Source organism: Megalobrama amblycephala, linkage group LG22 (assembly GCF_018812025.1).
Source record: "Megalobrama amblycephala isolate DHTTF-2021 linkage group LG22, ASM1881202v1, whole genome shotgun sequence".
Lineage (NCBI taxonomy): Eukaryota > Metazoa > Chordata > Actinopteri > Cypriniformes > Xenocyprididae > Megalobrama > Megalobrama amblycephala.
In genome coordinates this window covers 2,997,680-3,012,911 of record NC_063065.1, presented here as the reverse complement: position 1 = coordinate 3,012,911, position 15,232 = coordinate 2,997,680, and the positions used below count along the sequence as shown (strand labels likewise).

The window sequence follows — 15,232 nt, the reverse complement described above, 5'->3', positions numbered from 1 at the left end:
TCTTTGGTCGATATTAACCAACATTTAATTTAGACAAAATAATATCCAAAGCTTAAAGCCTAAAGAATATCAGAATGTTTAACATGGTGCTGTAAACTGACCTGCTAACTGATGCTATGCCGTTAATCTGTTGTAATCACCTCAGGAGTCACGGTCGAGAGGAAGGAAAATCGAAAGGTTGATGGCTTTTTATTTGCATGATTTTTGATTTTTAACTACTATTTTTAGTATTTTGTTACAATTATTGATAAAATATGCTATTTCTAATGGTTTAATTTTTATTTTATTATTTTTTATTTCTGGAAATCATCTCGCGACCCCTCCCTCGCTGTCTCGGGGGTCGTTTTGGGAACCACAGCATTAAACTACACTAAAGTCATGGTGTATCAGTAACATGCAGATGTTTTTCAAGCAGCTCCTTCATCTAAAGCTGTTTCTAAATGTATTACTCATAACTCATTTCTCATGAGCAGAAGTGAAAGTGTTCCAGTTGAGAGCGTTGAACCAATCAAAGAGTGAAACTGTGAGTTTGAGGTGAAAATCACATTTGCATTGGCAGGTTTAGTGATTGTGATCCTCTCAGAATAGAGCAGCTCCGTCTCCAGTGACCATGTTCAAACCCCAAGAGCTTCATTTGACATTTCCTGCTAAATGCAGCTGTTCTCAACTATTACAATCAATCAAAAGCAGCTGAAACTTTAGTGCAGGACTTTGAATGAACGACACACTGATCAATGATGCAGTCGGACACAAATGTAACGCGTTCAGAAGCTTTATTGAATGAACAGCAATGGCAGCACATTGAAAGACTGCTTCAGTATTGAGCTGTAAATCACGTGACTGCTGTGAATCCTGCCGGACGCTCAGATACGGCTCGTCTGGACCGGAGAAACATCAGCACTGGGAGCTCTTGAGGAACGAGGCCTCGTGATCAGCTCCGTCATGTCTTACTCTGCAGACGAAGCGATCCGCGCCTTCCCAGCGTGCTTTGCTGAGGCTCAGGACGCTGCTGCGGCTGTAGCGTCCGTCCCGCTCGCTCTCTGCGCTGGTCTGGACCCCCTCGCTGACCTCCAGCGTCCAGCTCACCGTCGCCCCCTGTGGAGAGTAAGAGCTGAGCAGGCAGAGCAGTGCGGCTGAGTCTCCAGAGATCTGCAGAGAAGAGGGCGGCAGCAGAGACACGGAGGGCTTCACTGCGGGACCAGCTGCACAAACACACACAAACAACACCAACGTCTTTAGATCATCAATTAGTCAGATGTCACACACAGTAATGGAGGAAAAATCACAATCATTTCATCTTTACAGAAATTCCACATCACTGCTTTCTTTCATAAACCACATAGTAATGATCCTGCATTTAAATTTCAATATTCTCAGTTCAAATAAAATATTCACTGCGACTAAATATATGAAGTATAAGATATATGAATAAATATAAATCAGTTCTCTGAAGCAGACATGATATACAGCAAATATTACAGTCATTTCATCTTTTCTGAATAAGGTTCAGTTTAATCTCAAACTCATTTTAAAAACATTGTCCACAAACTGATGATTTATATGTAGAAAACAAATTTAAATGATCATTTCATTATTAACTTAAGACACTCACAATCATATTTATCAGCAAATGTAAGATAAAATTATGAATTTTTCCAAATCGTTCTTGTAACGAATGTAGCGGTTCGTACAGTTATTAATCAATTTATGGATGAAATATGAATATAATAATTCATAAGGTTATGAATAAATTATGATTCATATATCGACCCAACGGGGAATTAAACATATATCGTGAATCAATTACAACGAATTATAATCAATTACATATATGATTAGTTCTGGTCTAATAATTATTTAGAGAAACTGTTAGTTTGTCCAGCAAACTAAGTCCCTCACAGAATATTATAAACAAAGTTATCTGGCCATGAAAATAACCTGCTATTATAACATCAAAGCATAAAACGATCGAAAAACGTTAAAGTGACTTGGGTTTTCAGCTGAAAGAACAAACAGAACAATCGAGCATGAATAACGTTTTAATATATGCAAACTACGAATACAGAGGTTATACATCTAAATATACAAGAAAATACACACCTATGTACAAGAATAGAAGTAGAGAAGAAAGAGAGAAGGCAAGTAGCAAACTCACAACCAGTCCTAAGCCAGCACGGAAATCAGTTTCATCATCTAAGATTGAGAAACGGCAGTATACTTGCATTGGTTGCGTGTGTCGAATTTCAGGTTAGCGCTGGTGCAGTTCGTTGGCTTCCTCCGTTCAGCGGGAAGGTTTGAACTGAGGACGAGAGTGAGTTTCGCTGGAAGATGGCGATCCCGAAGCTGAGCGCGGTGGCAGCGCGTGGTCACCGGAGAGGTCCGGGAAAAACGTGCTCGAGATGCTCGTGAGACAATCGGGAGAGAACACCCAAGAGATTGTGCGTCTTTGCTTTTATGACAGATAAGCCGACACACCTCCTTGAGGTGGGGTAGCCAATAACATGGGTGCAAAGTTGGCGGGAAAGCTTTCCCTTTGTTTTTGTCTTGCAAACTCATTTGCATGATTTACAAGGTTGGATTATATGGCGTTATTTTACTGTCTAATGTCGAGAGCACATTATTGTGACGCGAGAGCGTATCAATGTAATGCGCGAGCGCAAATCTGTCCGCTCGCGCGCGGATATCCTTTGCTCTTGCGCAAATCTGTCCCCTCGCGCGCGGATTTCCTCTGCTCTCGCGCAAATCTGTCCGCTCGCGCGCGGATTTCCTATGCTCTCGCGCAAAACTGGACGCGTGCTCTTAAATATACAGTGCTCTCTTATGAACTGCCTCTCCTCTCGCTCAGATGCGTGTGCACACTCAAACTGTTTCCTGCGTGCTCAAACTGCACATGTGCGCTCACGAATCTTTCCGTGCTCTTCCAGAAATTAATTTGCTTTTGGATTAAACGCTGTCAAAAGTTATCAACCAATCAGAAGAGACGACTGATCCATGAAAATGATACGTGGAATCTTATTGGCTGAGATTGAATTGCGCCTGGAATTCTTTCTACAAAAATGGATATTTCATTTCTTTACAATTTAATAATATTTAATAATATTAATCAAAATGCAGGACATATCTTAGAAATGGCTTGGAATGGGGCGCTTGGATGTTTTCTATATTAATAAGCTATCACATTACAGGTCAAACCCCACTGAACGATTTATCAAAAACCATCATATTAGCCAATATCATGGACCAAAACATTAAATTAAACATTAATTAAAAACAAAGATTAAACAACTAATAATGTTATAAATCAATCTATTTAGAAATGTGTAAAATGTTATAAAGCCTATTTAAAAAATATGTATTAATTTAAATGAATTCATTACAATATCGTTTGAAATTAATGAAGATATGATTCGTCCAGTGTTTTTAAATGAATTTCTTGAATTAATAATTCTGATCATCAAATACATTTTAACAGTCACTGGTCACCACCTACTGGCAGAACAGTGTAATAACATTAGTTTCAAAGGTCATTTATTGCTAAAATCAGTGTATATTCGGACTATAAATTGTTATTGCAATACTTGCATTATTATTTAATGTTTGCAACACAGAAGTAGCAATAGTGTGTTGTTGAAAACGCTTTGTGAAGCTGTTTAAAACATATAGTTTATGACCACTGCTTTCAGCGGCAATGCAAAACCAGGTTTAAATATTCCAATATGTTCGTAATTTCAAAGGTTTAATAGACATAACCGAATCATTGTCATTTAGGAATAAGATCGTTTTATTTTGATTAATCATGCATACATACGAGCTTAAGTATTTTTGTATGTCATGTTTTATACCCGACCTCAAAAGAAATTGACTATGGTGGTATATGTGATCTCCACATTTTAAGTATTAAGGGAATGATGATCTGACCTGATCTTGTTCGGTCTTAAATCAGAAGATATTTGTTGGTAATACTTTACAATAAGGTTTCATTAACATTATTTAACTGCATTAGTTAACATTAACTAATAATGAACTGCACTTCTACAGCATTTATTAATATTTGTTCATGTTAATTTCAACATTTACTAATACATTATTAAAATCAAAAGTTGTATTTGTTAACATTAGTAAATGCACTGTGAAGTAAACAACCAACAAACAGCTGTATTTTTAACCTTAACAAAGATTAATAATTACAGTAATGTATTGCACATTGTTAGTTTATGTTAGATAATACATTTAACTAATGTTAACAAATAAAAACCTTATTGTAAAATGTTACCTATTTTTTATATAAATTTCAACACAAAACGTATGACCACAATAACTTTAAGAAACATTTTTTGTTTGTTTGTTTAGATAAATTGGGGTTTGACCTGTAATGTGATGCAGTTACTAGGTTACATTTGATAAATATTATGAAATATCCATTTTTGTCGAAAGAATTCCAGGCGCAGTTCACTCTCAGCCAATAAGATTCCACGTATCATTTACATGGATCAGTCGTCTCTTCTGATTGGTTGATAACTTTTGACAGCGTTTAATCCAAAAGCAAATTAATTTCTGCAAGAGCACGGAGAGATTCGTGAGCGCACGTGTGCAGTTTCAGCGCGCAGGTCACGTTTGAGCACGCAGGAAACAGTTTGAGTGTGCACACGCAATATCTGAGCTAGAGGAGAGGCAGTTCATGAGAGAGCCCTGTATATTTGAGAGCGCGCGTCCAGTTTTGCGCGAGAGCATAGGAAATCCGCGCGCGAGCGGACAGATTTGCGCGAGAGCAAAGGAAATCCGCGCGCGAGCGGACAGATTTGCGCTCGCGCATTACATTGATATGCTCTCGCGTCACAATAATGTGCTCTCGACATTAGACAGTAAAATAACGCCATAGGATTAGTGTTCATTTTCCTTCGAAGTACTATTAAAAATAGTACAATGCATTTGTCAGCAGTGTGACATACATTATGGAATAAATCAGATGAACAGCTTTCAAAAGAATCTAGACTTGACATATAAACGAAACATGTAGAAGAAGTTATGGTTTACAGACAAAATTACATTAATAGGAATGAAACTAGAATGGCTACAGTCATTTAAACTCTAAAATCTAAACACTAGGAAGCATATATGCACTTAAAATATAGCGGGTACACTTTGGCACAGTCATATCTTGAGAATAACTGTACATACCATCTCTAGGCATGTTTGTATATGTGTGTGTGTCTGTGTGTGTGTGTGGGGTGTGTGTGTGGAATTTGTCTGGTCAGTCTCTGGCGCTGAGTTTCTTGCCCACAACCGGGGGTTGATCCTTTGATGTTCCAAAAGCTAGGAAATTGGGTCCACTGTCTTACCTCGCCCAGGCCACAAAGATGTCAAATGGGCTCATCTTTGCAGACTGGTCGGAGCCGACTTAGTGATTAACGAACACAGTTCATCAGGTTAAAAGCATTCTGAAAACTCCAAAGTTTATTGATTATCCTGATACGTGTGCATACGCTACATTCTCTTTGTCTGATGATGACGCCTACAAAACTGAATTATTTTGTCCGTATCATCAAACTTTTGTTTCATGCATTACAACATTTCTGAATTATCAAATTTACCAAATTTATGGACACAATTATGTATTTTAAGAAATAATTGAAAATATCAGAAAATATTGCAATCAATATATTTAAAAAACAATGTTAGTTATTATAATATCTGAAAATACACATGTAAAATAAAAATAAAAATTTTAAAAGCGACACGAAATATGCCTTGCAATGAAAAAAAGATGAATGTCATGAAATATCACTGTATATAAACGTAATTGTTAAATAGCAGACAAATTTAAAGAAACTATGAAACAATTAAATTTACTATGAAATATTGCAGTTAATATTTTTATTTTTTTATTTAAACTTTTATAATTTTTAAAACATTGTTGCAAAATGCTTGTTTGAATAATCTAAAAACAAAACAATTATATATAAACATTTTTAGAGAATTTTAGAGACTTACTGATGGTCAGTTTAGTTCCTCCACCGAAAGTCCACCACAGTGCTTCATTCTAGTGAAAGCGTCGTACAAAAACCTCCGTCACACTCAAATGAACACAAACTCCAGCAGAGAAAGAGACGAACGACACTCACACACACTGATATGAGACTCAACAGCAGCTCTTCTCAACATTAAATAATGATTATTGGACTGATTTTCACAAAAACAAGTTTATAAATCTTTAAATGTCTCTTGATGCATGAAAAATAAGAATATAATAACTAAATAAATAACAAATCAAAGTAAATAATTCTTAAATAATTCAGAAAATGTATGTATGTATGTATTAATCACACATTAGATATCCTAATTATGGGTTTTTAAATGATCATGTATTTCTCAAAGCATTTTTAATGATTAAAGAAATTTTAAGTTTTGATGACCTGTGACCTCTGGAATGACCTTTGCCCTCACAGTTATGTACTTGTTTCTGATAGTGATGCAACTTCAGAAAATCCTCAGAAAGCCTCTAAACTCATAATTCCATGTTTCTGAATCATAACATGAGAAAAGATCCTAAACACTGTTATTTTTATTTACATTATCTGTTGTAATCCTTACACAGATTTACATAGAGATTATTTGCATCGCAGCACAAGCTTCAGGAGGATTTATAACTGTTTTCATGCTCCATTGAGTGAAGTTTATTTATAAAATATGAGCTAAAGCCCTGATCCAATGAAAGACCCGAAACAAAAATGACACAAAAAAGAGCTCAAAGACACAATTATATTTTATTTAAAGGCTGAAGTTTAATAAAGTCACACACATAGTCTTGTGTGAAAGACAGAAAGCAGAGCAGATGAAGCGACTGAAGCTGATGGAGAATGAACGAGTCCCTCATGTGCTGCAGAGAAACACACTGTTGGTCTCCATGAGTGAGAAGAGCAGCAGATCTCCTCTGAACACTGCCGTCTCCTCACACAGGCCGGCCGCTCCGTGTGTCCTCACAGTGTCTGCATCCACTCCTGCTGCTGCTCCAGCTGTACAGACCGTCCTTCTCCAGGAGCCCAGCGCTGCTCTCCTGAGACCTGCTGCTCCCGTCCACCTTCAGCTCAGGCTCCAGTCTGACGGGAAGCCCTTGTTGGCCACACACACCAGTGTCGCTGTGTTCAGAGAGGAGATCTCTGCGCTGACGCTCACAGAGAAATCACACTGACCAGCGGCTTTCCTTTAGGATTCGAGAGAAAACTGGGAGAAATTCTCCAACAGCGAGAGAAACAACATGAAGAAGAAAATCACATCATTATTCCTTAAACACATTAATGATCACAAACTCCTTTACATGAAAAGAGAAAATAACGTTCACATTATGGTAAATATTAATTATGATATAAAAAGAATCTATCATGGAGTTTTGAATCACCACAAAAAATGCAGGAATTCAAGACGACAACATTTAAAATTGTGGGTAAAACTTTGTTTAAAATCACAAAGGAAACATTGTGTGTCTCATCCATTATAACTTTAAAGTTAATTTCCTCAAATATGAACCTTTTTTTCTCCTGATGTGTCAGACAGAGCTGCTTCATTAAGAGAAAATACAATAATGAACATAATTTTCAGTTTGGAAATATTAAAGTTAATTTAACAATCGACTATTAAAAAATCGATCAATTTGCACCTTTAAAACAGCTTTAGTAAAAACATCAACACACTAAAATTGACATTTTAAGTTTAATTGTTGTCAAGTGGTGCCAAAATACCAACCTGGTGTTATTTTCTTTCACTCTTAACCATTTATAATTTTTGAATTATCTGTGATGAAAAAAGAGCTGAAAATTCATAAAATCAAGTAGAAATGACAGAAATGATTGTTATTAGTTCAGAATGATCCAATGAAAATAAAGAAAATCATCTTTACAGTGTTTACTGACAAACATTCAATGTGTAACTGCACAAAAAATATTTAAAAATATGAACAAGTTGAAAGTGCTTCATTTCTATAAAGTGCTACAAAGTATTTAACAGTCAGCTGTTGTATTATTGATATTATTATCTGATGATTTACTTACTGCCAACATCAGTTTGGTTTCTAAATATCTCACAGCAGATATTCAGATTAATATACTGAAGTTGGTCTTGATCTGTTCAGAATTGAAATGAAGGATTTGTAACAGTTAGTCTATTATAAGATTGAATGATATTAAAAAGACTGATTTTTACTAGATGTTCACTTCACTGTTAATGAGTGACTGTCTTCAGGTAAATGATCTGGAGTGTGTTTGCATATTGATCAGATGCTTCAGTGCTCTGAGAGTGTTTATAGTGCTGTGAGTTTAACACTTCATCACTGACACACACAACAATCTTCATCAACATGACCTTCATCATCATCTTCATCTGGACTCTCACAGCGTTTGCTCAAGGTTTGTGGAGCACAAGTTTGATATCAATTCATTTCTTCAAGTATATTGTCAAAGTTTTGAGTTGATTTTCTTCTTGTTGTGTGTTTCAGAGTGTAGAGGACAGATCACCGTCACTCAGAGTCCCTCAATGACAGCAGCTCAACCAGGACAAACTGTGAACATCAACTGTAAAACCAGCAGAGATGTGTTCAGTTTTTATGGGACATACTATTTCAGCTGGTACTTACAGAAACCTGGAGAAGCTCCTAAACTCCTGATTTATGAAGCAAGCACCCTCCAGTCAGGAACTCCATCTAGATTCAGTGGCAGTGGATCTAACAGTGATTTCACTCTGACCATCAGTGGAGTCCAGACTGAAGATGCTGGACATTATTACTGTCAGAGTTACAATTGCAGAACAGATTCTTATGGTGGTTGTGCAGGTGACTATGTGTTCACACAGTGATAAAGGGTCGTACAAAAACCTCCGTCAGTCAGAGTCACAGTGACTGAACTGATACTGCAGCTGCTCACACACTTTCACACACTTTCACACACACTCAACAGTGCAGAAACACAAATATGATCTTAATATCAGCTTCGTTGAGCTTCATCAGTATTTCTTCAGATAATTAGAAATTCTTTTGATGTTATCATCATTTTTATACAATTTATGGTTTATTTATCCTCATTTCCACTCACTCAGTATTTTAAAGTCAGAGATATTTTTGATCATGTACTTTTATTATTTTTTCTTCCTAATCTTAGTTATACAGTAAAGATCTGAGGAACTGAAGCTGTCGATCACACAGCGAGAGTTTATCTGGACACTTCCCAAAACTCCTGTTATAATCAGTGACGCTCTTACAATACACAATCAATCTCTGACTGGATTTACATCGTGTTTGCATTGTTAGTTATGGTGAAAGCATTTCTGGAGTGCAGAAATTTAGTTGTAATGACGAGATCACTGCATTCACACCATCAACAGACTGTCTGTCATCTGCTCAGTTTCTCATCACTGCAACCTTCCCTGTGATGAACAGATCGAAATATAAGACAATAATCAACACTTTTCACCATTCGTTCATTTAGACAGCTGTAATAGTAAAAATGTAGTGATAGTATTCAAGAAGGTTTCACATGTAAACAATCAGAGCTCTAAAATCAGAGTGGAAATAGCCATTTATTTCTAAATTATTACAATTATTTGATGTAAAAATCATATTAACATTATAAGTGCACCTCAGGAAACATTATCAATAATAATAAATCAGTTGGTGAAGCGACTCAGACGCCTGCAGTGAAATCTGTTCATCTAGGAAACACATTCACCATGTCCTGTAAAAGCAGTCCTGACGTCTATCAGAGTTGGGATCATCAACCTCTATCCTGGTTCAGTGTTAAAGAGTCAAAAACCTCCGTCAGTCAGAGTCACAGTGATTTGTGCTAGAAACACTGAATAAGTTCATTCACAAATATGAGGCTGCAGCAGATGAGAAGATTTGAAGTCAATAACATCATTTTAGAGCTTCAGACGACTGAGAATATCGAGCACAGGTGAGATTATCAGAAATCCAAACACTGAAGGGTTCATCCTAGACCATTTGTCTATTTAACCCCAAATTTATCTGTGTATCATCTAGATACCCTGAAGACATCAAACAAGTGATCAACAGAATTTGGATTCATCAGATTGTTGAGAAGATATAGTTTTATAAGTGTATTGAGCCATGGCTAAATGAACTATCTTCTAAACGCTTTGACTAATTAAAATCCTTTTGATAACTTTTGTCATTAGTGTCTATAGATGACATGCAAAATTTTGTGTGAATCATTCAAGTGGTTTAGGAGATCAAAAAAAAGTTTTAGCAACTCAAAATGGCTGACGGACTACAACATGTTGTACTAATGTTGTCCACTAGAGGGAACCACAGGAGAAGAAATCTATTTTTCTATCAGTTTCCATCAGTTTGAATGTTTGAATCCAAAATTCACAGAACTTCATACACATGGACAACAAGACTTTCTGAGTAAACATGCCGAGTTTCAGGAACCTTTTTTTAAATCAGTCATTTATATGAATGGGATTCAGAGATGAAGGTCATAATACTAATGCTGTCCACCAGAGGGAGCCACAGGACAACAAATCCTTTCAGATCTCTTTATGAAAGTCTGTAAATGGTTCAATAGATTGACTTGTAGTATAAAAAATGCATATAGGCCTAAATTCATTATAGTTTCATAAAGTTTAATAAAGCCCAATATAATTAATTATTTCCAAAATACTTACAGATCATTCATTTTTATATTAATATTCATTTTATACTATACTTTTGAAAACATATTTGTCAAGTTGCCAGACGTGACTGAATGTATTGCCGTTCAACTGAAGGAAAGAGACAATATTATCTGTCTATTTTAATATAGTACATAATAATACTTCCATAAAGAGATATTAAAGACTCATATTTTATTTGGAAAGACACATGGCCATTGCTGTACCGTCTACTACATGATTCAAAGTGTTTCTGGATTGAAGTTTCTGAGCTGTAAAAGATCCCAATAACAATTCAAGCTACAAGTTAATCCTATTATGCTAGAGGATGTTCATGTGCATTAAAGCTGTCTAAAGACCAAGAGTTTGTCTTACATTGGCCATATAACCTGTTACGGCCAGGACTACAGTACCTGTTTGTCACTTTGGGTGGCGCAATTGCATACAGTGCTATAATATATAGTGTTTAACCGTTTAAATACACACTGGAGCCCCATCGAATAAATTCATCACTGCATTAACTCATTATTATTCACCTCGACCATTCCTGTTCATCAGTGTGTCTGTCTGTTCACACCGTCCTCTAGTGGCGCAGTGATGTAGTGCAATATAACATGAATTTAGAGCCTCATTTAAATACAGAATGAGTTCATTTGCATATTGATCAGATGCTTCAGTGCTCTGAGAGTGTTTATAGTGCTGTGAGTTTAACACTTCATCACTGACACACACAACAATCTTCATCAACATGACCTTCATCATCATCTTCATCTGGACTCTCACAGCGTTTGCTCAAGGTTTGTGGAGCACAAGTTTGATATCAATTCATTTCTTCAAGTATATTGTCAAAGTTTTGAGTTGATTTTCTTCTTGTTGTGTGTTTCAGAGTGTAGAGGACAGATCACCGTCACTCAGAGTCCCTCAATGACAGCAGCTCAACCAGGACAAACTGTGAACATCAACTGTAAAACCAGCAGTGATGTGTATTATTATAGTTCTAATGGACATTATTTAGCCTGGTACTTACAGAAACCTGGAGAAGCTCCTAAACTCCTGATTTATTTTACAAACCGCCTCCAGTCAGGAACTCCATCTAGATTCAGTGGCAGTGGATCTAACAGTGATTTCACTCTGACCATCAGTGGAGTCCAGACTGAAGATGCTGGACATTATTACTGTCAGAGTTTCCACTATCCAAACAGTAAAGATGTGTTCACACAGTGATAAAGAGTCGTACAAAAACCTCCGTCAGTCAGAGTCACAGAGACTGAACTGATACTGCAGCTGCTCAAAGGAGGATCTGAAACAACATCGTCACACAAACATCTGAAATAAAATCATCTAAATTAATCTTTTTTAAATAAATTATTGAGGTCAGAATTCAAAGCATTAGCTGAGAGAAGCAGACAAAGTCCATCAGTGTCACTGTTAATTTTCCTCATATTCATACCCTCTTTAGATTAAAAATGTTGTGGAAAATGTATATCTGCCTTGAGATTTTGTGCTCTTATAGATCAGTGACATGATTGAGATCTACATGTGAGTCGTCCACCATATTGGATCAGTCAGATCTGGTCCGTGAACACTGGAGAGCAAGTGAACTCCTGACTGCATCTGCAACCTCTGTAATAAAGTTTCATGAGAACTAGTTAAATAGTAAAATCACTGTGGGGCATCGATTATAAAACACAAAGTTCCATTAGTTGCTTTTATTTGAGATATGGATCAACATGTGGATCAAGGTGTGGTTATTATACAAAAGAACAACAATACTGACATAAATCACAAGTATAAAAACATCAAACACTCATAAATAGTTGCAGAAAACAATCAAATCAACTTCCACTTGATGAACACACACAGTCCTCTATCAGAACACAGTCCAGACCTCAACTCTCATTCTAGTGATTTCCAGCATGTCCACGAGCTCCAAGAGGAAGATGTGTGGCAGATATTTAAGGAATAATCAGTATCGCCCTCTACTGCCTCATTCCCTTCATAACCTCATTCACATATGAATATCTATATATGCAACAGACATTAGCTGCTATTTTCACAGCATTTAGTTGATCATTAATGTGATTTTACATATTGAGTTATACAAAAACACAAACCAGCACATCCTCACCTCTGAAAGGTTTTCCTCTGTCCATCTGGAGTTTAAAGCTCAGTGGTTTATATGCTGCACAATGCTGTGATATTTTTGATGAAAGTCATTGATTTGTAAGTGTGAGTGATGAACAGCGTCATGTTGACCGTTGTGTCGATGTGTCCGGAGCGGTCGAATGGGCCTCTATGACACCACCTTATGTTTAACATCATTTTTAAATTCAGTGTGTGTCTTCCGGTATGATCCGCTTACACTTATTTTTAGATGTATAAAACAGCTCATTGTGCTGCTTGATATTGCAAACTGACATATTATTTTAATGTATTGTCTTCATTATAAACACACTGGTCTGTAGTGTGAATAGTTTCACTGTTTACTGCACTTTATTATTATTCTCGTTATTTCACTAATGAATCTGAAATCTTGTACATTCACAGAAAACAGTCTATATCTGCACTGAAAAATAAGAAGGATACATATCTAAGCCTCTGGAATAATTACTTTATTTGTTTATGTATGCATGCATTCATATTTATACAATTATTTATGCATAACTCTACAAATTAAAAATATAGATGCATCATTTATGGACTAAATGTATTTATTTAAGCATGTATTTTGTGTTTTATTTAACTTACTGACACCAAGTTTTAACTGATGAGCAAGATACGAATTTATTTTAAACTTTTAACTGAATTTATGTTTCAGATGTAAACTAATAAATATGAACAAACCTCGTCTCTCTGTTAGTCAAACTCAACTGTCTCAAAGTTTGATGATCCTGTGACACCAGAAACACTCAAAATAACTATAAATGTGTCTGTCATGCATGTGTACCTCAAAAAAAAAAAAAAAATAAACATTTATATATTCTTTTATCTGTGAGGTTCATAATTTGGCCACATGTTCTTGTTTTTTCCCATCATGTATCTGCAGGTGTTTTCATGCTCCACTGAGTGAAGTTTATTTATGAAATGAAAGTGGCTTTAAAATAATAAATGTAATCGTGAGAGTCAAAATAAAGACAAAAATGTCACAATTATTTCTAAATATCCAGTTTGCTGCAGCAGTGTTTGATGAGGGAAATTTAATTTCTTAACATTTCTGCTCTGCTGTCAGTGTCTGAGACACATTTGAGAGGAAACGCTTTGAATTTGTGTCCCACCCCTGTGATTGGAGCTCAATATCAGAGCGTCTGTCAGTCCGACTGTAAATCCAACATCACTGTCCTTCAGTTTCACTCATTCCCAGTAAAGATGAGGACACACGCTCTGATCATCTGCTCTCTGCTGCTGCTGCTCAACGGTGACACTCACTTTACTGCATTTACTACATTTACTACAGTACATGAACTTGTTCTGGTAAAGATCATTAATGTCTTCTGCTGATTTTCTTCTTGTTGTGTGTTTCAGAGTGTAGAGGACAGATCACCGTCACTCAGAGTCCCTCAATGACAGCAGCTCAACCAGGACAAACTGTGAACATCAACTGTAAAACCAGCACAGATGTGCGCAATGGAGATAATTTACACTGGTACTTACAGAAACCTGGAGAAGCTCCTAAACTCCTGATTTATTGGGCCAACCGCCGTCAGTCAGGAACTCCATCTAGATTCAGTGGCAGTGGATCTAACAGTGATTTCACTCTGACCATCAGTGGAGTCCAGACTGAAGATGCTGGACATTATTACTGTATGAGTCGCCACTGCATAACTAATTGGCTTGGTGTTTGTAATGTTGATTATCATCAATTAGTCAGATGTCACACACAGTAATGGAGGAAAAATCACAATCATTTCATCTTTATAGAAATTCCACATCACTGCTTTCTTTCATAAACCACATAGTAATGATCCTGCATTTAAATTTCAATATTCTCAGTTCAAATAAAATATTCACTGATACTAAATATATGAAGTATAAGATATATGAATAAATATAAATCAGTTCTCTGAAGTAGACATGATATACAGCAAATATTACAGTCATTTCATCTTTTCTGAATAAGGTTCAGTTTAATCTCAAACTCATTTTAAAAACATTGTCTACAAACTGATGATTTATATGTAGAAAACAAATTTAAATGAGCATTTCAATATTAACTTAAGACACTCACAATCATAATTATCAGCAAATGTAAGATAAAATTATGAATTTTTCCAAATCTTTCTCTTTGTCTGATGATGACGCCTACAAAACTGAATTATTTTGTCCGTATCATCAAACTTTTCTTTCATGCATTACAACATTTCTGAATTATCAAATTTACCAAAATTTATGGACACAATTATGTATTTTAAGAAATAATTGAAAATATCAGAAAATATTGCAATCAATATATTTAAAAAACAATGTTAGTTATTATAATATCTGAAAATACACATGTAAAATAAAAAAAAAATTTTTAAAAGCGACACGAAATATGCCTTGCAATGAAAAAAGATGAATGTCATGAAATATCACTGTA

At 35.8% G+C, this 15,232-nt stretch overlaps 2 long non-coding RNA genes and 1 gene segment (V, D, J or C); 2 read left to right on the top strand and 1 right to left on the bottom strand.

The window, feature by feature from the left end:
* Positions 1-756: 756 nt before the first annotated feature.
* On the bottom strand, positions 757-6,255 carry LOC125257888. Its single transcript, XR_007182464.1, has 2 exons — positions 5,992-6,255; positions 757-1,202 (listed from the first exon to the last, which is right to left on the bottom strand). It is a non-coding gene; the product is annotated as an uncharacterized LOC125257888 (long non-coding RNA).
* Positions 6,256-8,883: 2,628 nt separating this feature from the next.
* LOC125257902 lies at positions 8,884-10,166 on the top strand. Its single transcript, XR_007182478.1, has 2 exons — positions 8,884-9,938; positions 10,025-10,166. It is a non-coding gene; the product is annotated as an uncharacterized LOC125257902 (long non-coding RNA).
* A 3,745-nt stretch (positions 10,167-13,911) lies between these two features.
* LOC125257845 lies at positions 13,912-14,643 on the top strand. The segment is given in 2 exon segments: positions 13,912-14,071; positions 14,179-14,643. Coding segments are annotated over 2 exon segments (411 nt in total).
* The last annotated feature ends 589 nt before the right edge of the window (positions 14,644-15,232 follow it).